This window comes from Diadema antillarum, unplaced genomic scaffold (genome assembly GCF_040938485.1).
Source record: "Diadema antillarum isolate AM-2024a unplaced genomic scaffold, OU_Dant_1.0 seq00000876_RagTag, whole genome shotgun sequence".
NCBI lineage: Eukaryota > Metazoa > Echinodermata > Echinoidea > Diadematoida > Diadematidae > Diadema > Diadema antillarum.
In genome coordinates, this window is record NW_027271740.1 from 221,739 (window position 1) to 248,290 (window position 26,552).

At 38.0% G+C, this 26,552-nt stretch overlaps 1 protein-coding gene across 1 annotated transcript in view; it reads left to right on the forward strand.

The window, feature by feature from the left end:
- Positions 1-506: 506 nt before the first annotated feature.
- Positions 507-26,552, forward strand: part of LOC139740726 (eIF-2-alpha kinase GCN2-like) — a 35,444-nt gene continuing 9,398 nt past the window's right edge. Inside the window, exons 1-29 of the mRNA XM_071651293.1 lie at positions 507-635; positions 2,966-3,078; positions 3,850-3,952; positions 4,769-4,942; positions 5,698-5,778; positions 6,408-6,592; positions 7,109-7,272; positions 7,805-7,959; positions 8,972-9,082; positions 9,522-9,739; positions 10,461-10,569; positions 11,438-11,538; positions 12,715-12,842; positions 13,232-13,359; positions 13,754-13,887; positions 14,221-14,405; positions 14,785-14,890; positions 15,194-15,287; positions 15,701-15,922; positions 17,093-17,267; positions 18,168-18,250; positions 18,844-18,945; positions 19,511-19,798; positions 20,542-20,736; positions 21,141-21,190; positions 21,917-22,085; positions 22,766-22,948; positions 23,487-23,657; positions 26,080-26,217. Coding sequence (XP_071507394.1) covers positions 525-635; positions 2,966-3,078; positions 3,850-3,952; positions 4,769-4,942; positions 5,698-5,778; positions 6,408-6,592; positions 7,109-7,272; positions 7,805-7,959; positions 8,972-9,082; positions 9,522-9,739; positions 10,461-10,569; positions 11,438-11,538; positions 12,715-12,842; positions 13,232-13,359; positions 13,754-13,887; positions 14,221-14,405; positions 14,785-14,890; positions 15,194-15,287; positions 15,701-15,922; positions 17,093-17,267; positions 18,168-18,250; positions 18,844-18,945; positions 19,511-19,798; positions 20,542-20,736; positions 21,141-21,190; positions 21,917-22,085; positions 22,766-22,948; positions 23,487-23,657; positions 26,080-26,217 — 4,176 coding nt within the window. The 5' untranslated portion in view covers positions 507-524. The remainder of the gene's footprint in view (positions 636-2,965; positions 3,079-3,849; positions 3,953-4,768; positions 4,943-5,697; positions 5,779-6,407; positions 6,593-7,108; positions 7,273-7,804; positions 7,960-8,971; positions 9,083-9,521; positions 9,740-10,460; positions 10,570-11,437; positions 11,539-12,714; positions 12,843-13,231; positions 13,360-13,753; positions 13,888-14,220; positions 14,406-14,784; positions 14,891-15,193; positions 15,288-15,700; positions 15,923-17,092; positions 17,268-18,167; positions 18,251-18,843; positions 18,946-19,510; positions 19,799-20,541; positions 20,737-21,140; positions 21,191-21,916; positions 22,086-22,765; positions 22,949-23,486; positions 23,658-26,079; positions 26,218-26,552) is intronic.

The window sequence follows — 26,552 nt, forward strand, 5'->3', positions numbered from 1 at the left end:
GCTAAATGCACTACACCAGTTCTTAGATTTACTCATTATTCTTTACAGAAAGTTCCTTCTTTATTGTCTTGGTCTCAAACAAACGTATTGGGAAAGCACAACTCAGGATCACCTGGAAACTTTACCCGCTCAACGCTAGTTAACGCACTCCTCGGCAGCGTTTCAGTTTTCGGCCATGGTCTGGGGGGCGTTTCATCAACGAGTTCGTCGGAGGTTTTCACCGACAAATTTGCTATCAGCCAATCAGACGCAAGGATTTACACTGACAACTGTTAAAAGCTAACGAAATCCTTGCATCTGATTGGCTGATAGCAAATTTGTCGGTGAAAACTCCGACGAACTCGTTGATGAAATGCCCCCCTGATCGTATCAAAGATCGTAAGTACGATTTTTGATCGTATTGTAATCGCGACGGCCGCCGATGTTCTGTGGTGTAACAAATCAGTATCAATCAGTATCCTCACCACAGTTTGCATCATCTTTTTGGTAGGATGTGTGTGATACGATCCTGAAGGTCTGACGCAATGGCAGACGACGATGATCGCCAAGACTACAGGGAAAGACAGGAAAATGAAGTACAAGTCTTAAAATCAATATTTCTGGATGACTTCCAGGTCAAATCGCTGAATTACTCGGTAAATACACACACGTAGACTCGCCCTTCGTAGAGTTTGATGTTAGTCCCATATGTGCATCTGTGTGTGTGTTTTTATGTGATGCCATGCTATGACTAGGGTAGGTTCTAGTTAAACCTGTTCTATGTGAGCTGAGTTCTCTAGGCCTCTACGCCCGGATCTATGTGCTGGTATATTAAGTTTAACAGTCAACACTAAAAGTTAGACATTCCAGTGCCCAAGCCTTATTCCACTTAAAGAAGACAAAGAAGAAGACATGTCTACAAGTGTATTCACCAATTGCAATTGTCATTGAATAAGACTGATTTTAGTTGTAGATTGATGGAAATTTCATGTTTTGTATAGACAATTTGTGTAGCTAATAATAGTCTACTTATATAAATTTATACAGGGTTGGTCCTTTGTACTACTACTAGTATGGTACTACTTATCGACCGCCTCATTGTTATTTGCCTGATAAGAATATTTAACACTGAAATTCACATAAAAATTTGACCAACGTGATTGAAAAAATCCAGCACTATCAAATATGCTGTTGTTCCCTTTTCAATTCCAAGTTTCAGTGCAAAAATATCGCCGTCGAACTTGAGTGTGTAGCAGCATCGCTACTGTATTTGTATCCAATCCTGACATAGCGTGCCGAATGGGGTCGTGAACTGATGTTCCAAACATGCCCGTGTCGAGGTGTGAACCTCGGGTCGCCATTGGTTAAAAGGGAAATACACAAATTGATACTAAGAAACTTTAATACGCATAAACAATAACTGTGATTGGATTAATAACTACCATATGAATATTAAAATGCGCCTATCTACGCAATCTAGACCTGACTGTGAACTGGTCTAAACCGAAATGAGAGGTCAGCAATTAACTAGGTCGGCAAGCTGATATGGAAATTTCCACTCTCACTATCTGAAGCTGGGGGAAATTTCAGTAAAAACTAACGATACATCAACGGGGCAAAAAATACAAAGGATTGGATACAACTAGTGATGCCGCTACAAGTGCCCTCTTTTCAGCTCCCCGCGGTACCGTTCCTTTTTTAGATCGACCACTATTTTTGTATTGACAATGCACAAAAAACTGAGTTGTATTGGACACCGTGTTGTACGAAGCTTTTTAGAAAATGCATTGACCTTACATTACGATTCAGTTGAAGTATTCATTAGAATTTTTGCCATTAATTAACAGTGAATTTTTGTTTTCCCAACACATCCTCATCAACAGTCAAAGCCAATACATTTGTATGTGCTCTGCGTGCGCGTGCAGTGCCTGTTAAGCATTCTGTGCGCCCAAAACTAGTGGTCGGTTTCAAAAAGGGTGGTCGATGTATAGTAGAGCTACCATATATTGATCTTTATTATTAGATTTATCAGTTTTTGGTTTTTTTATTGGGGGGGGGGGGGTAGGGCGGTGGGTGGGTAAAAGTTCAAACATGAATGATCTCTCAAATTCATGGAATTCTTCCGTCGAGATGTTTTCAGTGTTGCAACTGATTGACAAATTGATGTCGATATAGGGCAATTTGTCAATCAGTTGCAATGAATGATCTTGTAGGGTAACTTGGTCAAGATTTGACCGAAAGATCGGTCTGTATCTGATTGTTGGGGATGTGTTCCGCGGAGACTGTGTTTGGCTTCACGGATCCCTAGAGGAGAGTGATAATGTCAACAAAAAAAAAGAATAAAAGATTCCTCCGGATAGACGTATCTTTCTGTCAAGGTCAAAATGTGTGTGGGTCTGGGGTTTGGGGATGAGTAGAGATTACAATTTGCAGCCTAGTGTTATCTTAGATGTTGATGTTTGTGTTTTTTTACTTTAAGGGGTTATTTATATATGTTCTGGTATGTTCCTATAAATGTAAATGTTTTTTAAGATGCATGGACTCGTGGAAGAACAGCCTTTGGCTATAGCAAGAGCCTTTGTAAAAATACCCTGTAAAGGAAATGGATGAATGAATGAATTAACAGTTTTTGAGATGCAATGCACAAGAAAGTATCATTTAGATTTTTGTTACTACATGTAGAAACTACAGTATATTGTGCCGTACTACAATAGAAAACTTTGATAGCAAGGTAATAAAGATTCAATTCAATTCAATTCAATTTATTGAAAAACCAGACATAGTCACAGTAATGAATGAACATGAAGCAAATGGATAACAAGATAGCCACTTGTGTCATATACCTCACATTCCCCTGAATGAAGCACACTCAAAGAGGAACAGGCCCCTTGTAAAGCATATGAGAATTAAGAGTCACATGAGTATGATAACAGTGTCAAAGAGTATAAATTAAGTTATCAAGTTGTAATGTGTTTGTGGCCTACAGCAAGGTCTGGAGCTGTGCCTACATCTGATGCCCCAGCAAGGCATGAGTGGTAGTGGAGATGTCCACGTCACAGCTGATATGAACATTCGATGTCCACCCAAATATCCTGATGAGTGAGTACAGTCAGGTTGCCTTTCTTCAACTCTCACATTATCATGATATTATAGATTTCTTTTGATGAAGTATCAAATTTTATTTAGTAGCTGATATATTACATTTAGTTTCTGTTATGATAATATTCATAAGAAGAAGCATGAGAAGATATGACAGAAACTGACAAGGATTGTGTAAGATAGTTGTTTGATTTTGTGCTATACTTCAATGAAGACACCAAACCATGAGTTAGTTACTAATTCTCAGTCAAATGACAATAATAATGATAATAATGATAATAATGACAATAGTAATGATAATGATAATAATAATGATAATGATAATAAGTATTATTACTATCATCATCATTATTCTTATTATTATTGATATCATTATTATTACAGTGTATTTTATTATTATCATTATTATTATTATTATTATTATTATTATTATTATTATTATTATTATTAACATTAATGTTATCAATAATGATAATAAAAATTGACTCAATTTCTATTGTATTCATACCAATTCATATTGATTAAATGGCACTTGCAGCTATTTCTTGTGAAATGAAATGGCCTTGATAACAAATGATCACATTCTTCATGAAATTAATGGGCATTATTTTTTGTGAAATTTCATGTCAAAAAAAGTTACAAAAAAAATCAAAAAGCTATATTTGGTATTTCAAAAAAAACAACAACCAACAACAACCTTGCAATGCTATGCTATTCGTGCTTTCATTCTTTCTTGTATGACTGTATGTGTATTAATTTTTTTTTTTCCAGAGCACCATCAGTCAATGTAGAAAATGGCAGAGGAATATCCAATGACAAACTTAAGCAGCTAACCAAAGAAGTCAACAGCATGGCCAAGAAATTATGTGGTGAAGTATGTCTTTTTTGTCATTTTTGTGTTCAAAATTGTAGGCCACAATGAATTTCATTTTATGAAGGGGGAAGATTATATCTTTCTTGACAATTTGCATCGTTGGAGCAGAGAAATGTCAGTTTAAAAAGAATCATTAAGTAAAGATTGTCTGCATATATGCATGACAAACACATTTTAATAGGGGATGTGATGATTAATTTGACTGATAGTTCCAGATTTCTTACAAAGCAGTCTGAAAGTGGTAGACTACATTTTTAAATCATGGAGACCCAGATCAAACTATTAGATGATATTTGCAAGACAAGTGTGTAAAAGCTCTGTGAAATAGAAGTATGACAGAATGTTTGAATTACTTATGTGTTCTATTATGAGATAGCTTGTAGGCAACAATCTTATCAAAACTGCATGATATAATGCATGTAAATTGTATCTGGAAACGAGAATTGCAAAAGTACTCAATTTGAAGGTAAGATTGTAAACAAAATCATTACATGCAGTGATTTACTTGAATTAAGGTAACAGCTGATGCAAATATGTATTTGATGAAGTTTTGAATTGTATGTAAACAGTCCATCTTTGAGCTCAATGAGACAAAAGTAAACATGAAATCTGATGGAATATTACCATATTCTGACAGTTTTGAATTGAGAAACTGCCATGATCAAATCATGAAATGACTTGATTCCTATTGATTGCGTACAAATCCGGAAATGAAAACTTTGGGAATATTAATTGACTTAATGATAGTGAAATTTGTCCATTTATTTGTGCTAGGGGCTTACTATCTGAACTTCATGTTCCTGTATCTTTTCAAAGGTCATGATACTTGAACTAGCCCAACATGTACAGCAGTTCCTGCATAGCCACAATGTGCCCTGCCCAAAGTCCTTTTATGAGGAGATGATGAATAACCAGAAGAGGGCGGAGGAGAAAACTGCCAGGGAGCAGCAGAAGCAGCTGGAGCTACAGAAGAAACGAGAAGAATTAGAGGTTTTTACACCTGTCCTTGCCACTTTTAGTTTTAGTGACAGATATATTTTTGGGGTAAAACACAACATTTGTACATTTGTGTGAGACTAAAGCTCTTATTAACCCGTTAAGGACGAGTCCCGAGTATACTCGGGCAAGCGTCTATGGGAAATGCGCATTATAGAAAAACCATACCATCCTCAATGGGTTAAGACAGTATTCAAAAGTTGCTGCCATTTAAGTTCAATCTGCATGAATGACACCTGATAGATCAGTTATTCCTGTACGTCTCTGCCCATTATCTCATTAAGCAGTGTTGAATGAAACATTTGGTGCCATGCACAGTGGGGATTATTCAAGCCTGAAGATGAACCGTCTTCACAGATTTTGCCTGTTGTTATAATGAGAAAGGCTGTAGGCAAGGAGGTGGAAGAATTCTCTTTCCACCTCCCTGCTGTAGGTAATGTTGCTCATGTTTTGGTTGCTCATGTTTTGTATGTTAATGTGGCTGTTAATTATCATTCGTATTACTTCTTGATATAAGGAGGTATGAAGATTATGATATGAAATTACACCTTTTCTGAATTTGATAGTATTAAAGCAATAATGATGTGCTGTGTGGATAATTTCTCTACCGAAATTATGTTGGTAGGAATACAGCAACTAGTGATCCAATGGTTTTGTGAGAGGATTATAAGGAACACATCAAATGTAAATGAAACAAGGAGGCATGGGTATGATGTGTACAATAAATAAAGTATGTCATCTCTTAACAGAGAAGAGAACTTGATGAGGAGATCCAGAGGAGGCAGGAGGCACTCAAGGAGATCAGAAAAAAGAAGGAATTTCACAAACAGGTATCAGTCAGATCACCATGACACAGTTTACTCTTGTATGCTTTTTCTGTGCATAATTTATTCCTTCTAGTGGCCTGTCTCTCTGTTCATCCCTTCTAGTGGCCTGTCTCTATGTTCATCCCTTCTAGTGGCCTGTCTCTTTGTTCATCCCTTCTAGTGGCCTGTCTCTCTGTTCATCCCTTCTAGTGGCCTGTCTCTCTGTTCATCCCTTCTAGTGGCCTGTCTCTCTGTTCATCCCTTCTAGTGGCCTGTCTCTATGTTCATCCCTTCTAGTGGCCTGTCTCTACGTTCATCCCTTCATCTTTCTTCCCTTGTGTCTATCATTTCTCCCATCCATGATGATAATGCTGAAGATGATGATATTCCATTATTATTTGGTTAAGTCATTTTGTAGAAAATGTAGATGTTGACTTAAAAAGTTTAAATTTCCTTGTTTGTAGGAATCATTTTCCTTTTCACATTATCATCATCGTCATCATCACCACCACCATCATCGTCATCATCATCATCATCATCGTAATCATCATTATCATCATCATCATCGTTTATCCTTCTTGTGACAACTACCAGGTAGAAAGTATATCAATACTGTGTTGATGGCTAAGTTTCTATTTGTCTAAAATTGCCAGGATTCTGATGAGCTCCCAGACCCGAGAGAGAAAGACACATCAGATTCCTGGATCCCTCAATCCCCTACCAGGAAGAGAGGAGATAGTACGTCCATAGACAGCCCCGACTCCAGCTCACCGAGGCCCAAAGGGAAGTGGCAGTTTGACCCGGTGGACAAAGGGGGAGAGATCAGACTCCGGGCAAGGTAGAGAGAAGAGAAGGCAGTGATGTGGGAGAGGGAAAATGGAGGGAATGACGGGAGAAAAGATTGAAATGATGAAATAAGAATTAGTATGTAATCACTACTCATAAACAGACCAAACTACTAAAGTAGATGTTCTGCAAAGAAAGTGATGGAAAAGATCCTGCAGTGATTGGAAACAGACAATATGATCAATCACAAGTGACCAAGCAGACAATGTTTACAATAGGATGGAGAGACATATGTGCTTGGGAGGGATCAGGTTGAGCAGATGAACTTTACAATTTAGTCAATCTAGGCAAACTTAATCATGTCTGTCATCATGCAACGATATACACCATTTTTCAAGTCTACTAAGTAATGCTGTCACTGCTATTACGTTCTTTTTCCTGAAAGTGAATTTTCTTCTAGAAAAGGCAAATTTTGACAAATGGCCCTGTTCCAGAGAAGAAGTGTAACTAATCTTGTAACATGATCAGTGAAAAATACCTCTCAGAAAACTTGTGTCTTGTCAATCAGGGCCAGCAGTAGTCCGAGCTCACTGAGAGTGGATTCAACTCATCATAACAGTCATCGAAAGGCCAGACTGGTCAAGCAGATCAGTGGGGGCAAGGGTCAGCAGGTTACCACGGTCCACTTCAAAACAAAAGGGGAGAGAACTGTCCACAAGGGAAGATTACTTGGTGAGCTACAGCAATCTGTTGATACAATGTCTGATTAACAATCATTACCATATGACTGTAGAAAGGTAGTATAGTTCTTAATCACTGCTATGCTTTACCTTCACTTCAAATAATAGAATTAAAGTGGCACGGTTATAGCATGGTAGTATGAAGAATGAAGCTCTTCGTAAAGAATGTAAAACATGTAAACTTGGACAGAAGGAAAATGTGAGTTTGGATTCGGATGGGGTATTCATCTTCTTAGAATAAAACATGAATACAGTGCAGTCCCGTTATAACGAACACAGTTATAATGAAATTCCGGTTACAATGAAATAAAAATTCAGGCCAGAACATCATCAGCTCTATGTATTTCTATTTTCATTGTTTGTTCGTTTGGTTATAATGAAATTTCAATGTAAGGAAAGAAAACTGCCAGTCCCGATGATTTTGTTATAATGAGAGTCCACCGTACTTTAACAATTGTTATAATAATCTGTGACAGTAGTAACCATTTTTAGTGGTCCACCTTTGTGTTGTACTTTTTCCCTAGGCTCCAATCCTGAAGGAGGCTCAGTGTATGCTGGGATGGATGCCTCATCTGGTGATCTGGTTACTATCAGGGAATGGATCATGAAATGGAAGCATGGGAAGGGGAGAAAACCTCTACCAGACGAGGAGCAGACAGCGGAAAACTGTATGAAACAGGTACAAGTGATTGGATTATACTACCAGACTTTCACAGCATCTACTTTCCTTTTTTTTTTTTGGTATTATCATCATCATCAAGGAATGTCTGTTTTTCCCACCCTGTGAGGTTAGACATGTTATCGATGGCCTTTCACACTGTCAGGTCTGTTATATCCACCGTGATGCATTGAGATGCTGCAGTGTCCTCTACAGTCAGCTCTTTCTATATTCACAGGGTCGGCCCTTATGGCTTGATGAACACAAAGATCAGCTCTCTTCTTGTCCAACACATCTTAGCCCATTCCTTCTGTTCTCTTCTGCAACTACCATGAAAATGTAGGGCTGTTGGAGCTCTTGAATACCTCTTAGCTAACTTAAAGAGGAGTACACTCCCCCTCCTTCCTCAGAAGTAGGTGACCTGCTGTCATGCCCCTTGAAGCATCATGTATTGATGACATTTCAGCCATATTTGATGTTTGCTTCACTTAGTTAAGGTCCGTAACTATTTCATGCATGTGCTTGACTTGATGCTGATAAAAATATTGGACATGATATTCTGTGATCACATATCAGGGCACATTTTCATAAAAGTTGTTAGCCATGAAGAGTTGGCAGTCTCTGACAAATTAAGTAAAATCCTTGGTTTTGATTGGCTGAGAAGCTCTGGTCAATGACTGTTGCTATTGGCAATTGTTAGAGACTGGCAACTTGTTGGGGCCGACAACTTTCTTGAAACGGTGCACTTGTCGTGACACCACGTCCCTTGACATTAATCTACCCCTTGCTTTGCGTATCTCAGGGATGCATTGGATCTGCAATTTGTATCTGCCATCTAAATAAATGCAAATTTAAAAAAGTGATTCAGTTTATCCTATTCTCACATTGAAATAAACAGCTGCATTCACTGATACCCTCAAAATGGTTACTAATGTATCGACTAATCTTGGTTTATTAGTATCCCTCATTTTGCCCTGGTAGTGTGGCAGGCTGTATTTCATCGTTTCACGTCTGATTCTTTGTCTCCTGGCAGTGTGCTAGCATTGAGCAGGAGCTGCTCTCATTGCTACGTCTTGAACATGAAAACATCGTCCACTATCTTGCCATGAACTACATCAAAGGGAAAGAAGATGTTGCTGTACAGGTATGACATTCTGAAGGGGAATGAATTGGTATTGTGCTAGTTTTGTACCAATAACCACAGGTATGCCTCATGATAAGCAATGTTTCTGTGGGTAATTGCTCTACAACAATGTCAAGTTCAGTGGATTCAGCCGGTTGGAAGCTGTAGATATATTTAACTGCTGTAATCAAGTGTTCTATGAAATTGAGGAAGAAGCTTGAAATGTGTGGAGGAGGGGAAATGATTTGCAAAAAATTACTGTTGTATCACATGAAAGACTTAATATCAAGTGATGTGCATCATGAGCAAAAGATAGATGTGATCCAATGTGATCGCTTTCAGCTGAAGTGAGGATTGTTTACAAGTCTATGGTTACAAGTCTGCAATGGTTGTATAGTTGATATGGTGTTGGTTATAGGAATGGGGAGTAGACCTCAGTGTTTGGTACTTTTCCCTGTAGGTCCTAATGGAGTATGTGGGAGGAGGGAATCTGGCCCAGAGGTTGGAGGATTCCTGCCTGATCTCTGTTGAACTCATCAGAAAGTATGCCATGGATCTCCTGGAAGCTCTCCACTACTTACACAGCCGAGCAGTGGTCCACAAGCACCTAAGAGCCTCCCAGGTCTACATGGACTCACTAGGATCGCTCAGGGTAGCCAACTACAGTGTCTGTAAACGGTACAAAACATTTTATCCATCTCCAGATCAGATTCAAAGCTTATTGGTATATCTGATGTTTCCCATCAGACCAGCAAATCTCATGTTAATTCTCTTGAGTAAAGCTTGTGTCTCTTAAAGTCATTCATCAGCACAAAATCTTGCATATATTGTTTACATTGATACAGACACCATTTTGAACAGAATTTACGTTATGATGTGGTGTCCTATTAAGCTTGCAGACCTTAAAGAATCTAATTTCCAAATTCTGTCATTGTTAGGTGATATATATATATATATATATATTCTGTTTATCCTTACTAGCCCATCATGTTTAGATGATTAAGTCACATTTCACAGTCGTAAATATTTCATTCTGCATAAGCATGGTGTCTTTCTGATAGGGCATGGTTGGAAAGGACACCTAGTGATGTAATGTGTGCTCATGAAAGAGCAAGAAAAGAATTTTGGTTCTTGGCAGATATAAATTTGTCAGATGCTAATCTATGTATTAATTGATATATAATTTGCCCGACTTCATTTTAAGGAAAGCATCTTAAAAAAAATTAGAAGGTAGAAAACTGTATTAAAGGTTGCAATGCCAAAGTCAGCTTTATGCACAATATTCTTCCTTTTATGATCTCCAACTTTATATGGGTAAAGTGATGATTCACCACATATGTGAAAAAACAAAAAACAAACAGACAAACAAGACTTGAACATTGGTTCCCTGGTGATTTAGGTTGAATGAGTTGATGCAGTCTGTGAATGATAGCAAGCAGACAGTGAGATTCAGTGAGGACAAGACATACGGAGGACGAGGAGGGAAAAAAGGAGATGTCCTAGATCTGGTGAGTGCTCACTTGAACTCTTTCTCTCCCAAATCTCATTTTCTTCCTATCTCTATCATTCTGTCTTCACATCACTCTATTCACCTAAGGAAGAGTGAAGGTTGTGGACTTTGGCAATGAGTCACATTGCCATTTAAAAGTAAAATATTACAAGAGTGTATGTCCATAATTCTCTTTCCCATGATATCTTGTCCTGTGATTTTTGTTCACTTTTGTACCGATGGCAAATTAATTAGCCGCAAAGTGAGTCATGATTTATATTGAAATTACAATTTCTTTTTTTAGATGCCTTTCTTATATCTTGACTGTGATACCTCCATGCTATCTCTGACAGATAATGTAGGATTACTATTTCCCCTTTCTTTCTCTTCTAAGTTAGCAGGATTTTTATGTTGTTTTGCCTTTTGTTGCTGGAGATACATTTATATGAATTTGTACACGTATGTCTCCTTGTGTATTTACAATATCCATCTGACGTTATTCAAGACTATGTCAGAATGTGGCATTGATGGCATCATTGAGAAGGTTTCATCACTTTTGAATGACAATGATGTTAAGAATATAGAAAATTCATATAGCGCTTGAGATGAAAATGGTTCTAATAGAGAACAAACATAGAAATTGACTATGAGTTCAAATAATCCACAATTACAAAATCATTAGTTCTGTTCTTGAAATAAATGAGTTTTTAGTTTCTTTCTGAAAATACCAATTGAGGTAGAAGACTAAATATGAGTAGGGAGGTTGTTCCTGAGAAGGGGACACTAATGGAAAAAGCGCGATCACCATAATGATGATGAGGCTGTTCAGCGTTGTTCTATTGTGTGGTTGGTTGTGTCTCGATATTCCAACAATGTTATTTCCTTAGGGTCTTCTCCTGCTTGGCCTCATGCTTGGAACCACCGAGGTGCAGTACCCGTGTGAAGTGCCCCAGGACTTGCCAGCAGACTTGCATGATTTCCTCACTAGGTATGTGTGCAGATACCATGGTACCTGTGATGCCAGTTTCACTGTCGTTCTACTGTTCCGCTCAAACAAGGGGCTTTATGAAGCCGTAATTCATCACAATAGACCAGTTTACCAACAAATTCAAACTTTATGCATACCTTTGCTACAAGAATGCTTTGGACGGTCAGCAGAAAGCTTGCCAAAGACTTGCCTAATATAGCAACAACTAATGATTACAAATTAGAAATTTCTTTGGTAAGAACTGATGAAGGCAATAACTGGTTAAGAGGTCCACAAAAAAAAGTCATCATTTATGAATATGAATACATTGAACTGCATATTACTGTGAGTATAGAGTACTTAGCACCTTTTAATAAATGGTTTGTCACTAAAAATAAGTTGTTCAACTTAATTTCCTGTACGAAATGTTGTATTGTGACTAGGTTTTTACATAAAGAGTTGTTAACAGAAAGGTCTTAGGTTCAGTGAGTGAGAGAAATATCTTGTTACATTTATAACTTGAGACATGTCACTCACATTTTATGCAATGGAAAATATTCATGAAGTGTCCTAACTGGTGATATTGTCAGGCTAATAATTGTATTGCCTACTTTTAGCCAAAACTGAACAAAAGAAAAAGAAAAAGAAATCTCTCATCACTGTTAATGTTTTGGGAATTATATTTCATTATGCAACTTAAGTTCTGATGACTATGATTTGTTACAAAACTTTCCTCTGAAGATTCCTCCATGAAGTACTATCATTGACAAATGATATAATTTCCTTAATGCCATCGGCAGTTATGTAGCAAGACTACAGAACTCGCTAGTCTTACAGCAAGACTGCACAACTCAATAATTTACAGCAACACTACAGAAAACACAGAGATATTGACTTCTTGTAAGGGGTAAAGCTTCCTGCCAATGAGTTTTACATAAAAGAGGTTGGGTTATGTCATCTTTAGAGAATTAGGTTACAAACAAATTGTTGCTGTGCTGAGTATCAACAAATTAGAAATGTATTTTGCTGTGGACTATACCTTGGATACTAAGTATTAAATATGTTTCACTAGTTACACTTCAGTTACGAGTGTGACATACATCCATATAATGTATGAAAAGATTAATGATGCTTGGGCCCCAATTCTTTATGGATCTTGCTTCTCCTGTGACAAATATACCTCTTTCTACATGACAGGTGTATTGACATTGATGAGAGAGCGAGAGCCACCGTCCAGTCATTACTTGACCATCCATTCATCAAGCCTACAGTGTCCAGCAATCCTGACCCTGTCAGTATTCCATCAGGGGATCCTAAGGTCCAAGGTATCCTAGTCACTTTCTTTTAAGATTTGTTACTTTAAAATTCCTATTCTGTTGAAGAAATAAAAATTCACTAAGATACTTAACAGTTTGTTTCTTATGTAGATTGATATCTGAGGCAGGTCACCATCTCAGATCTATCATATGTCCAACTGGTCAGAAGAGAAAGAAGTATAGATTTGAAATGCTCACAAACTACTACAAACTATAGACATATATCTCAAGTTTCTTGGTTAGCAAAATAATTTCCAATTAAGTGTTCTCTCCTTTAATATGACTACTATTTCATATTTGCTTTTCTTGGAAATTTAGCAAAATATGGACTGTAACTTCTAGGATGATAGCTTTAGAGAGTACCAAAATTGAATTTTTCACATATCAATTTTCTGTAGAAGAGCCAGCTATGCTAGACTTCCCTGGAGTTCCAACATCTGACATCTACTTGGGAGTGTCTCGACTCCAGAGTGAGTTTGAGTTCTTGGATTTCCTGGGCAAAGGAGGATTTGGCAACGTCATCAAGGTGCGTCCCTCTCCTCTGTTATCCTTGGGATCTATAATGATAGCAGAATCATGCATTAGAATGTCATCCTCATAGAGAAGAGCTGTAGCTAAATTGGAGTGCTGCATTTTCTTACAGAATGAATGAACAACAGTAGCTGTATGTTTGTTAATGTTCTGTTACATATGTGGAAACATTTAAAAAGATTTTTATAATGTAGACACATTTGCCCCACATAGTTAATGTTCTTTGTGAATAATGAAATTATTACTTAATGCTATCTCTGATGTATTCTGTGGTTCTACATGAAGAACAGTGAGCTATTCCAGATAATGATTGGCTTTGCATGTAATTGTCACTTGATTAGATACCCGAGTATTACAGAGATGTGACAGGTGATCTCTTTCATGTGTAGGTGAGAAACAAACTGGATGGAAATCTGTATGCCATCAAGAAAATCCTGCTCAATCCAAAGAGCCGAGAACTCAACAAGAAGATCACGAGAGAGGTCAAACTCCTGTCCAGACTCAACCACGAAAATGTTGTCAGGTAAGTACATTACCTTTTATGTCTCACGGCTGCTGCTGCACATACCCGTGGCTGAAGATCTGAATCAGGATGAAATATATTGTAAAGTTGTCAGACATGGAGAAAGGGTACTAATAGCTTTGATTAAAGTGATAGAGGCTTTTGGATATTGAAGACGCACTGGAAGATGAGTATAGATTATACTTTCTAAAAATAGCTGTACTTGTAGATGTAAAGTCACAGCAAAGTTGTTCATCTACAGTCATGAGTGTGTTGACAAACGTTTCACCATTTTTGTGTGGTAGAGAACAAGTAGTATAAGACAATTTTGTTGTTGTTGTTATGTTCTGCCAGGTACTACAATTCCTGGATAGAAGTGGCTGAGGAACCTCCGTCAACCGACAGCAATGAATCAATCCTAACGGGAACGGGAACAACCACCGGGACAGACAAAGACAGACCAAATGGCAAGGAAACACTGATGCCAAGGAATAGCCTCAGTATGTCTGACAACATTGAGGAACAAGCCCTAAAGCTGAGTGAGTTACAAGAATTGCTGCTTTCTGGATTCAAAAAGAGAGTCCAAAATTTGTTCCATTACCTCCCTTCCACTTTTGCAAGTGTTCCTGGAATGCTACTTGTAGAGTAGTAAATTTTTCATTCACAGAATTGTCACAGTACATAGAATTAAGACTACACGAGGTTTAATTGGTACAGAACAGATTGTGTACAGGATACAGCAACATCCCTATTTTTGTTATCTATGTATACCCGGTATCAGGCCTCAAACTTGTTGCTCGTGTGCAGAATGTTCTCATCAATAATTCCATCTGGCAGCATGCATATAGATATTAATGAAGCTATCCCTCTTTCTGTTATTATTCCTCATGCTGTGTGATGGTGGTTCCTGCTACCAAGGTGCCCATGCCTCTGTTGAGTGGAGTTCGTCAGGAAACATTGGTCTAATGGGACATGATGATGATTCATCCAGTGATGAGGAGGATGTATTCTGTTCTCCATTCATGTGAGTTATATCCACTCTTCATCTCTGACATAAAATGAGGAAGAAAAAAAATGCCACAATGATAGAAATGTAATTCTTTGCTTTCAAAATATCAATTCACACACCCACACCCACCCACACACACACACACACACACACACACACACACACAAATTGAAATGTTAACATAAAGCATTATGAATCAATGATGTTGTAGCTATTGATACAAACTCACATATATTTTAGTGGTCTGTATTATATCTTGGTACCATGACATAGTTAAAATCAGCAAAAATTTTTCTCTTACTGTGCTGGATTTTACAGGCATCATTCAGAAGACTCATCGTCTGATGGAATTGCATTTATTGGCAGTGACACAGAGGACCTTCAGTCCGACAGCCGTCCATCATTTCATCAGGTATTTAAATGTCCGTGGATCAACTGTTCATTCAGGTGTTATAGAAGGAAACTTAAGTGATTGGTGATTTTAAGAGTGAATGATAATGAAACCAATCTTGTAAAGTAGTGCTCATTGCATCTTGGCATTGATTTTCTTTGGTTTGTCAGCATATTTAAAAGAATTAGTTATATTTACAAATATCTGTGTTTAGATCTATCACCCAAGATCGGTATCAACAATGTCATTTATATCTCAATCATTTGAATTAAAAATTTGACTCTCACTGTTTCGCAGTGTTTATACCACTGCATTAAGAACTGTTCGAAAAGAAGTGAAACAGAATGAAAAATTCTAAAAGAAGAAATTAACTTAAACTTGAACAACTTGAAAGAACTGGACATCTTTCCTACATCCTTTTACAACTTTAGGAGAGCTCTGCTCAGTCAAATAAAGGCAGGTCCAAGAAGGAAAATGATGTGGAAGCAGAGAGCAGCCAGGTGGTGCCCCCAGTGCAGTATCTCTACATTCAGATGGAGTTCTGTGAGAAGAGCACACTGAGGACGGCCATTGATGCCGGTCTGTATGAAGACAAACGAAGGCTCTGGAGCCACTTCAGGGAGATCATTGAGGGACTTGTTCACATTCACCTCCAGGTGCCTCATCAAACCTTCTTCCTCAACATTCAGTGCTCATGTACTCTGGTTTCTCACTCTCTCAGCTGAGATATGTTTTTTTTTTTCCATTTACACATTAGGTTGTATGATTCAGGAATTGCTTCAATCATTTCATTATTTCCTCCAAGGAGGTTATGTTTTTGTCGGCATTTGTTTGTGTTTTAGCAAAATAACCCAATAAATTGTGAATGGATTTAGATGAAACTTACAGGAAAAGTTGATAATGACACAAGGCACAGATGAGTAAATATTGGTAGGGATCTGGATAAATGTCTGGATCCAGGATACTTTGTACAAAAATTGTTTGAAGGATTATTATTGCCAACAAACGGGGTTGAAGGAGATCAAGCTGCGCATATTTGAGGTGTTCATATGCGCACTGAGTGCTCAGGGGGCAGCGTGCGGTAAGCTGCACATGAGGTAGACTCTTACTCGGTCTGAGACATAACAGATAGACTTTTTCATAATCGTTGGGATATAAGGGCAAATTTTAGCGTGCTTGTATGGGTTAAAGTGAGCTGCTTGGCAGAGGTCTGCACTCTCCAAGTGCTTTTCTTGTATTGAATGTATTCATGATAGAATTTATGTAGGATATGCTGGTCTGTGACTTGATTAAGTGTGTTTTCCTCATTTGATTAATGTTGTACAGGTTGGAAAAAGCAAGGTATATTTAATTCCTAGAAATGCAGAGTCAGGAAATATCTCTACTGCTTTCCTAGACTGTGTACTGTTGCCCATCCCCCCATCTAATTTATCAATTTGTATTTCTGAATTCACTGAGTGCATCTAGGGTGCACTACTGCTGAGTAGTCCAAATGTAACTAAAACTTAATGAATTCCTAATGATAATGTTTAAGAATGATTATATTATGTTACCAGTCACCAACTCAAGAACTAATTACTAATTAGTGATCATTTGGCTATCTTGGTTGACCTATCAGTAATGAATATTTGAGCAGTGTGATTCTTGTAAAGTTTTGTCAGTAGACTCTGCTCTACTCTCCACATGTAAGAGAAGATTCATCTTCCAGCCAATTTACTTGCTCTTCATTTGGTATTCTCTTTTGATGCCAAGAGATCTCAAAGCTCCTCTTAGGCTCTTCTTACATCAATCAAAATTAACAGAATATATCATGTGTCTTTTGCCAGGGCATGATCCACAGGGATTTAAAACCAGTCAACATATTCTTGGACTCGAATGACCTGGTCAAGATTGGCGACTTTGGCCTGGCTACATCGGAGCAGATGGGTGCAGTGGTCACTGCAGAGATGTCCTGTCATAGCAGACTGACCGACTCCTCCCAGTCAGAGGAAGCCATGGCAGGTGGGTGTGTCTCTCTCATGATCAGGTGTCTGTTTCATAAAGAGTTGCGATTGATCTTACGCTCAATTAGATTGAGCATATCTTGTTGAATCGAGCATAAGTTCAATATTGAGCATAAGTCCTGTTTCATATAGACACTTACGCTTGATCTCAAGAAAAAATCAAGCGTACCTTTCAATGTATTGAGCTTTTCCTCATATGTATGTGTATCTTCATTGACACCTAAGAGCACTGGTTTTGCAATGAGAAAAAATAAACTATATTCAGCTTCATTTGGATTTATTACAAACTTTTTATGATTGATGCAGCCATTTGGAAGTAAGTATTGTAAGTGCCATATAGTTTGCAATTTTTATCTATTTATTTATTCATTTTTTACATTTTGTGAGTCTGGTGTTATTCTCGAGTTTTAATCATTCGAAAATATTAACTCTGATCCTGACATGAACACGATGTGCACTGGTACATTCCACCATCCATTGCCGTACTCCATGATCACAAATTAAACTACTCAGGAGATGGACAGAAATCTCTGATTCGTAAGAAATTGAACTCTATGTATAACACATTCATTATGTGCTTATTGGCAAGTAACCACAGGATCAAAGTAAAGCTTCTTTTGAAAGGCTAAGCACTGGAGATAAAGTGTCTTTCCTCAGGGAGCTAGTAATCCTACTAAAAGACTGGATCCGAACCAGAAACCTTAAAATTTAGAGCCTGTAGTCTTAACCACTCAGTCACAATTCTACTTCAGATGCCTGTAGTTTACCATCTGAATATGAAAATTTGGATGTTTGATAAAGAGAATCACCATAACTTTGGTTTGAAATCGTGTGCTTTCTGTGTGTTAACTGATTTCATGCATTGTCATGCTCTTTGTTTGTTTGTTTGTTTTTTTAGGTGGTCACATGACTGGGAAAGTGGGAACAGCCTTGTATGTAGCTCCAGAGCTCTGCAAAGCTCAGAACAGTCATTATAATCAGGTAAGTTTCCAGCAGTCTGAATTTATCAAGGTTTTATAAAAGTAGAAAAACTTTTGTAGATTATAATGTTTGAATGCGAAAATGTCCAGATTCAGCCATTATGAAATATATGTGTACATGGATTATTAGCAATAAGATATCTAAAAAAAAGAAAATGTGTAACATGACAGTCTACAGCGAGTACCAAAGTGTGATGTCATAGCTATTCATCGCCATGGAAACTGGTTCTAAATTACCTCATCTGGCCCAAGTGTTTGTGGGCAAACCTGGCTTTGACCCAAGCTGTAAGAAAAGACTATCACATCATCACATCAGTACTCTTTATTCAGATATGAATCATTTTTGTGTGTCATTGATACATTCACTGAATGCAATTTGTCAAGAGTAGATTAGATCAGGGAGGTGAGCACTCAGGGAGGTGAGCACTTCCCTGATTAGATGCAATATATGCTTGTAATTTTTTGAACGCTATTAATATGGTATATTCCAGTCACACTAAGATATGTCATGTCTTTATTCTAGAATATTGGTCTGTTTCAATTTGATCATTATTTCTATATTTCCATGTCTTTGTGACTGATTTCTCCTGACAGAAAGTTGACATCTACAGTCTAGGGATCATCTTCTTTGAGATGTGTTACCGAGCTCTCACCACTGGGATGGAGAGGGTTAAGATACTTGATCAGCTGAGACAGGTGGGTCTGTGGAGTGAGCACATCACAAGTATTCTCATTAAAGCTGTAGCAGTAGTGATGAGATGTCTTACTTTTCAGTGTCCTAGTAATCAGCATTGTGATCATTACATAATTTTTTTTAGCACAAGAAAGCACAGTTTATTCCACTGAAAATATTTTCTGTAGTCAATGTTTCTTTCTCTCACTGTAACATTACATTTGTAGTCACAGAACATAGTTTGACAAGTAGTTAAATAGCAGTGGGATACTGTATATGACTTGGCTGCTGAATGATAAGCACAGAAGTCAAACTGAAATTATATGTGTAAGAAGATTAAATCGGTAACTTTTTAATAGTAGCATACACTATATTCTGCAGGAAGTCTGCATTTCAAAAAAAGATGTTGGTTTAGTATGGAAATACCTATTTGCATATGCAAATATATGCATTTGATATTTAGTGCATGACTCTGAGTCCATTGTTTGTACTAAACAGAAAAGCTTGAAATTTGGGATCAAATGCAGAGTTGTAGAATGGAGTGTGATGGCTAAGATGTGGGTGTGTTTTTAACAATGGTTCCTGCAGGAATCGATACAACTCCCAGAAGACTTTGATGAGGTCCAGGACAGCCGGGAGGCATCCATCATCCGCTGGCTCCTGGACCATGACCCCAAGGAGCGACCCACCTCTCAAGAGCTCTTGGAGAGTAAGCTCCTTCCTCCGCCCCAGATGGAAGATGCCCGTCTGCAGGAGATGCTTCGTCAGACCGTATCCAACCAGCAGACCAAGGCTTACCGCTATCTCATGACAGAACTCTTCTCTGTAGAGAGCAGACCTGTGGCTGACTTCACCTATGACATTGACATGCACAAGGTAGGTTCTGGGACACATTGCTAGGCTTTTGACCAAATTTAGCCACGTCACCAAGGATATCATAGTAATGTGGATGGCAAAAGCTGTGGTTCAATCTCAGGTTACAGAAAATATTAAAGCAGAAGAGGTGAAGAGTTGCCACAACTCTGCATATCTTCATATCTATAGCACACTGGCACTGGTCCAATGGTCCCTTACCAGTAAAAATCACTCTCAGACCAGTAACATTTTCAGGCATGGACCAGTTAAGAATTACAAAAATTGGCACCTACTGGTCCAACACACAAGTTTGACCAGTAGAAAAAATGGGTAAGTGTGCAGCGCCACTATAGCTAACAGTATAATCATTGAGAAGATGAATCATTACTGTTGAGGACGAGTCCCGAGTATACTCAGGCAGGTATCTATAGCAAGTTCGTGTTGTAGCAAATTCAAACCGTCCTCCACGGGATTATCATGGATTTGTGCAATTCTAGTGATGAATCAAAGAGCTGCTGTAAACAGTGTCCCATAACATTGTCAAAATACCAAGATTGAAATAAGAATATATTCTAATTTTTGCTTCACTCATTGATGTATTTTGACAAATCCTTCCTGTGTTGTATTAAAATCCAGAGAAGTCATGTTCATTCCGATACTAGATTTATATAGATAGAGCAAACTTAGTGGGTAACTTTTGTGTGTTGTTCAAAGCACTGTATAATTAAGTTCTTGTGTATTTTCCTCTTCCTTACTTTTCACAGGGTTTTCTTATGAAGACTGCCCTCACACAGCAAATGGTGTACGACACTGTGCAGCGGATATTCCAGAAACATGGTGCCATCAGAATAAACACATTGCTCTTGTTGCCAAAGACCAAGCTGTATGAACACAGTGAGATGTGTGCTCACTTCATGGACCACAGCGGTGGCATTCTCATGTTGCCCTTTGACCTTCGGGTACGCATAACTGAATTTATGATATTGGGAGATTGAGATGGTTATTTTAAGAATGGGTGAAATGAATAATTCAAAAGAAACATTGGAGGAACTCAGTAGATAATTAGGCAAATAGATATATAGATAAATAGATAGACAAGGGCATGATTACACAGCAGCAACAGACTTGAAATGATTGGCTTTGAAATATTGATTAGGTGTGAGTATGAATGTTACAGTAGACGGCATGTGTGAAAGACACTATTCATCTATACTAAGACATGTAGTAATCTACAAACTTATTCACTAAACGAGAAAAGCATTTGTCTCATAATTTGTATTGATTGTAAAGTGAAATTCTCCTTGCCATGCGTGATCAAGTAACAAGCTGCACTGAGCACAATTCCCTCTCTATTTGTACACAGGTGCCCTTTGCCAGATATGTGGCGAGAAACAATGTGACGAACTTGAAAAGGTAAGATTTCTGGGTGTTTTCATTATGTGTCAGTATGTGGAACTTTATGAGAGCAGTTTGCATTTTGGATAATCGTGCACTCAGAGTTTATTTTGACACAACCCACCAACACATGATATTTCATATCCATCTCAAATGTACATTCTAGTACATGTAATATGTACCAATTGTAGTCACTCAGCAAATTCATTTGGAAAAACCATGTGAGTATAAAATCTGAAAATGCCAAAGTTTAATCATGCAATATACACTCCTAATTCATTTGTGTGTTTTGGTTTATGTGTGCTAGCCACCTGGACTACTGGCACAAGCTAGTACTAAGTCTTTATAGCTGTCAGTAGCTCAAATGATGTGTGCTTCACCAATGTTTTGGTATACCTGTGTGATACACAAGTATGATACATAATTGTAGCTGAAAATTGTGGAAGTGTCCTCAATGATTTGCAGCTCTGGTATTCCTATCACACTGAAGTCATTGATGCCAGTATCTAACTTTTGCTGTTGACTTTCTCAGACTAACCTTCATGTTATTGAGTGATCAATGTCTATCATGCGGTGTTCCCATATGGCTGTTTCAACATGTACCAAAACTCGTGTCAAGGGCATTCAGGCTGAAAAGTTGAATTATACTTTCCACTGAGATCCTTGGCCTGAGTGATGATAAGCATGATTACATAAATATGTGGGTGTTTGTTGATGTGTGCATCTGTCTCCATTTGTCTGAAGGTACTCTATAGAGAAGGTGTACCGAGAGAAGAAATTGTTTGGTAGTCACCCCAGAGAGTTGACTGAGTGTGCCTTTGACATCGTGACCAACACGCCCGGCAACCTCCTGCCTGATGCAGAGACACTCCATCTCGTCAGTGAAATCATCGATGAGTTCCCAGACTTACAGGTTAATATGATTGGGTAGACTAACTTTAAAGAAAGACTCATTTCTCTTCATTTTACAGTTTTTCCCCTTTCTTTTCTAGTAAAGACACTGATAAGTTTACAAGAAGTGGGAGTATATCATAGTTTTTGAGCCTGACATTCTTCAAGTTGATACTCAACTGATGGGTACTGATTTAGTAATACATTGCATTATATTGTCTTTCCCTTCTATCTTCGTGGCAAGTAAGAATTGATGCCAATTTGAATTTAGTTTAACCCCTTTCTATCTGAGGACCAAATCTCTCTGAGGATTTGCCCAATCGCTTATCTGGACACCCACCGGTCCCAATGTGGCCAGATAATCGAGGTCCGACTGTAAGTGTGTACTTCCGTTTAACTGTAAGGCATAAATGTGGATGCATACTAGGATTTTTAAAAGCTTGTATTATGTCCATGCATTGTTTCTTTGACTGAATTAAAATTGCCTTATCAAAAAATCCCTGATGAGCTGGTGTTGATTAAAAAAGAAATGTGTTAGGATGTTTTAGTTCCAAATAAAGGGGCAAAATGTTCAAATTATTAGATAATGTCATCTATACATGACAAGCTATGGTCAAGTAGAGTATATGAAGGGCAGCTTGCTTTTTAGGAGGAATATTGAGTTCTAGTAGGTGAGTGGCTGATTTCTGGTTTGTTGGACAGGCAAGAAATTACACAATCCGTCTGAACCATACGGGTCTCTTGACGGCCATCTTGAATCACTGTGGAGTGACAGAGGACCAGCACTCTATTGTGTACAGGACTCTGAACGAGGCCAGGACTGAGAAACTCAACAAGATCCAGACCCAGACCAGGCTCTGTGGCATGTCCTTCACAGAGCAGCAGGTAGGCAGTTCTCTCTCTCATTTTAGTCCTGTTCCTTCTTAGTACATGTATATCAAGTCCAATTTCAAATCTTGTAACTTAATGATAACACGATCACATCTCTAACCAATATGATTCATGGTGCAGTCATTTTCATGAACAGAGTTTATTAGACAGGGCTACCACTCCCTTAGTCATGGACTGTGTTTTAAAAACTCAAGTCATCAGCAGATTGATGCTCTCTTTTGCAACACTGGTCAGCTTTTGATTGATAGTAGTCGTGATTGATTTTCATTTTAAACTCTATCATTTTTTTTCTGACAAAGAAATATTGTCTTCTGCTCGGTAGGTGGTTATATAGAATATAAAAAGTGTCAATTTAAGAGTTACTCAAGTAGATTTTTTTATTTATGGATAAAGATATTGTCCTCATTGACAACTTTGCTAAACCCCTTTGTATATATATGTAAGATGTTAAATATGTATACAATGTGTCTAGCATTTTGTGCTGAGTTGAACAGAAATACTCTGGAAAACTTTTGTTTTTTTTGTTGTTAAGGTGGCAAACTTGTACCAGTACATAGAGCTTGAGTGTTCACTCAGCAAGCTGACCACCACACTCAAGCCTCTGACCAGAGGAAACAACCCTAATGCCTTGATGGTCAAGCAGGCCCTACATGAACTGGAGGTCATCATATCTCAGGCCCAGATATTTGGAGTCAGATTACCGGTAATATTCTCTCTACGTTCTGTTTTATGCAGTAATAATCATACATGAATCACCATGTAGATTTTGATGAATCTTCAGCTTAGATAACCATGCTTATACATATGTTCAAGCATGTATTCAATGACTTTTGAGACAAATGTCATGAATATAGGTGCATGAACAGTAACCAGTGGTGGCAAAGTTAAACCCTGGATGAGATTATTGCTGCATTTAATCTTCAAGTTTACATCTAAACATTTGTAGTGATGTATACACATACAGTTTCTTAAGATACACTTGGTTTGCCGTTCACCATGTATAGTCCTTAGAGGGACTGTTGGAATGACAGGAGAAAGATAGAAAGAAAGAAAGAAAGGTCGGATAAGAGGTAAGAAATTGAGTAAGAGTATTCTTTCTGGAGTGAGTGTAGTCCTGAAAAGGACTGTAAACCAAGGAGAATAGAACAGTAGGGGAAGGACTCGACGTTTCGGACAGTTGACTGTCTGTCCTCAAGAGTCTCTCACTCCTGAGTCCCCACCTAAGTCCCCACAGTTTCTTGTGAAGCGAGCTTGCAATTGACTCAAGATGAGTGCTTCTCTTTTCTGTACTCTTGTCATAGTGAAGCGATATCGCTAATAATTCAAGATGAAAGCTTAATGGGACTGTACAGTTCTGGTTGAGGTGAGGATTTAACTTTTAATGTTTTGCGAGATATTCAGAAACCACTCTATGAGATGTCAAAAAGCATGCAATTCTAAAGGGAATCAAAAGTTTATTTGATGAAAATCGGTTTTGAAATGGCTGAGATATCCAAAAACAAGGTGAAACAAAGAGATCCTAATAAAAGGCATGGCCTGTCGCCTTTTATTATTATCACTTTTTTTGGATATCTCAGCCATTTGAAAACCGATTTTCATCAAATAAATGTTGAATCCTTCTTAAAATTACATGCTCTTTCATATTTCATAAGAAGCTTCTCATCTCACTTAGAAATGTTATAAACCTGAATCCTCACCTGAACCAATACTGTGCAGTCCCTTTAACCTCTTTCTACTTGTGTCACATTGTTGTCCCCGCCGAACGAGTTCGAGCAGGGGACTATGAAACGGGCTCCGTACGTGTGTGTATCTGTGTGTCCGTCTGTCCGTCTGTCCGTCCATCCGTCTGTGCGTCCGTGTGTGATCAAAATGTTCAAAATGCTACTCCTTCGCCATTTCTAACCCGATTTTGATTCTGTTTGCTTTATATAATAGCACTACATGGGAGCTTTGAAACGTCTATACAGAATTTCAGTTGTGACTTTGACCTTGACCTTTGACCTATATTGTACATTTTGCTTCAAAATGCTACTCCTTCGCCATTTCTAACCCAATTTTGATTCCGTTTGCTTTATATGATGGCACTAGGTGAGGGCTTCAAAACTTCTACACAGAATTTTGACCTTTGACTTCTTTGACCTTTGACCTTGATTTTTGACCTATATTGTACATTGCCTACAAAATGCTACTCCTTTGCCATTTGTAACCCGATTTCAATTCCGTTTGCTTTATGTGATGGCACTAGGTGAGGGCTTCAAAACTTCTACACAGAATTTTGACCTTTGACTTCTTTGACCTCTGACCTTGATTTTTGACCTGTATTGTACATTTTGCTACCAAATGCTACTCCTTTGCCATTTGTAACCCGATTTCAATTCCGTTTGCTTTAAGTGATGGCACTAGGTGAGGGCTTCAAAACTTGTACACAGAATTTTGACCTTTGACTTCTTTGACCTCTGACCTTGATTTTTGACCTGTATTGTACATTTTGCTACCAAATGCTACTCCTTCGCCATTTCTAACCCGATTTCGATTCCGTTTGCTTTATGTGATGGCACTAGGTGAGGGCTTCAAAACTTCTACACAGAATTTTGACCTTTGACTTCTTTGACCTTTGACCTTGATTTTTTACCTATATTGTACATTGGCTACAAAATGCTACTCCTTCGCCATTTCTAACCCGATTTCGATTCCGTTTGCTTTATGTGATGGCACTAGGTGAGGGCTTCATAACTTCTACATAGAATTTTGACCTTTGACCTCTTTGACCTTTGACCTTGATCTTTTTACCTATATTGTACATTTTGCTACTAAATGCTACTTCCGGCGGGGACATATATTACGCACCGCATAATTTCCACTTTTCCTTGTTCAAATTGCAACAAAGAATTAACCCTCTCCCTCGAGTTTGTCTCTAGTGATACATCTTGGTTGTCATTTCATGTTGCTCTATTCTTTACAGGCTGTTAGTTTGACATTCTTCCTGTTTGTAATTGATACAGTCATTGTAACTTGTACTGTTCGTGTATGTGTGTATTTGTGTGTTTGTGTATGTATGTGTGTATGTCTGTTGTTGTCTTTGTGTTGTAGGATTGATAACAAGATCTCTGCATTCTGTCTCTTAGATGCTGATCAATGTTGGACTGGTGTACAACATCCAAATCTTCTCAGGTGTTATCTTCCAGTTTGTGGCCAATGTTGGACACCGAAGAAAGAAGCCCTCTATGGATGTGTTGGCTGCTGGTGGTAGATACGACAGATTGGTAGGAAGATGAGAGAGTGTGGATTTATTGAAAGACTGACGTATAGGATGACAATTAGAAAGAATGCTTTATTGCATTCTTCCCCCTGAATGTTGCAATTCGTGTATCATGCTCTTGAAACTACAAATAAAATCTCTTTCAAAAGCAATGACAATTAATGCTCTCACTGTCGTCAATTTAACAAGGATGCAATTTGAAATACTTCGCTGAAATCAAATGTTTATTAGAAAACTAGTATTGACTACATTTGACAGCAACCGGAAACTATGAAAATGAAGTTGATGGGCCAAATAGTACAGCACTAAACAATGTTGTATTTGTACCAAATTGTTAAT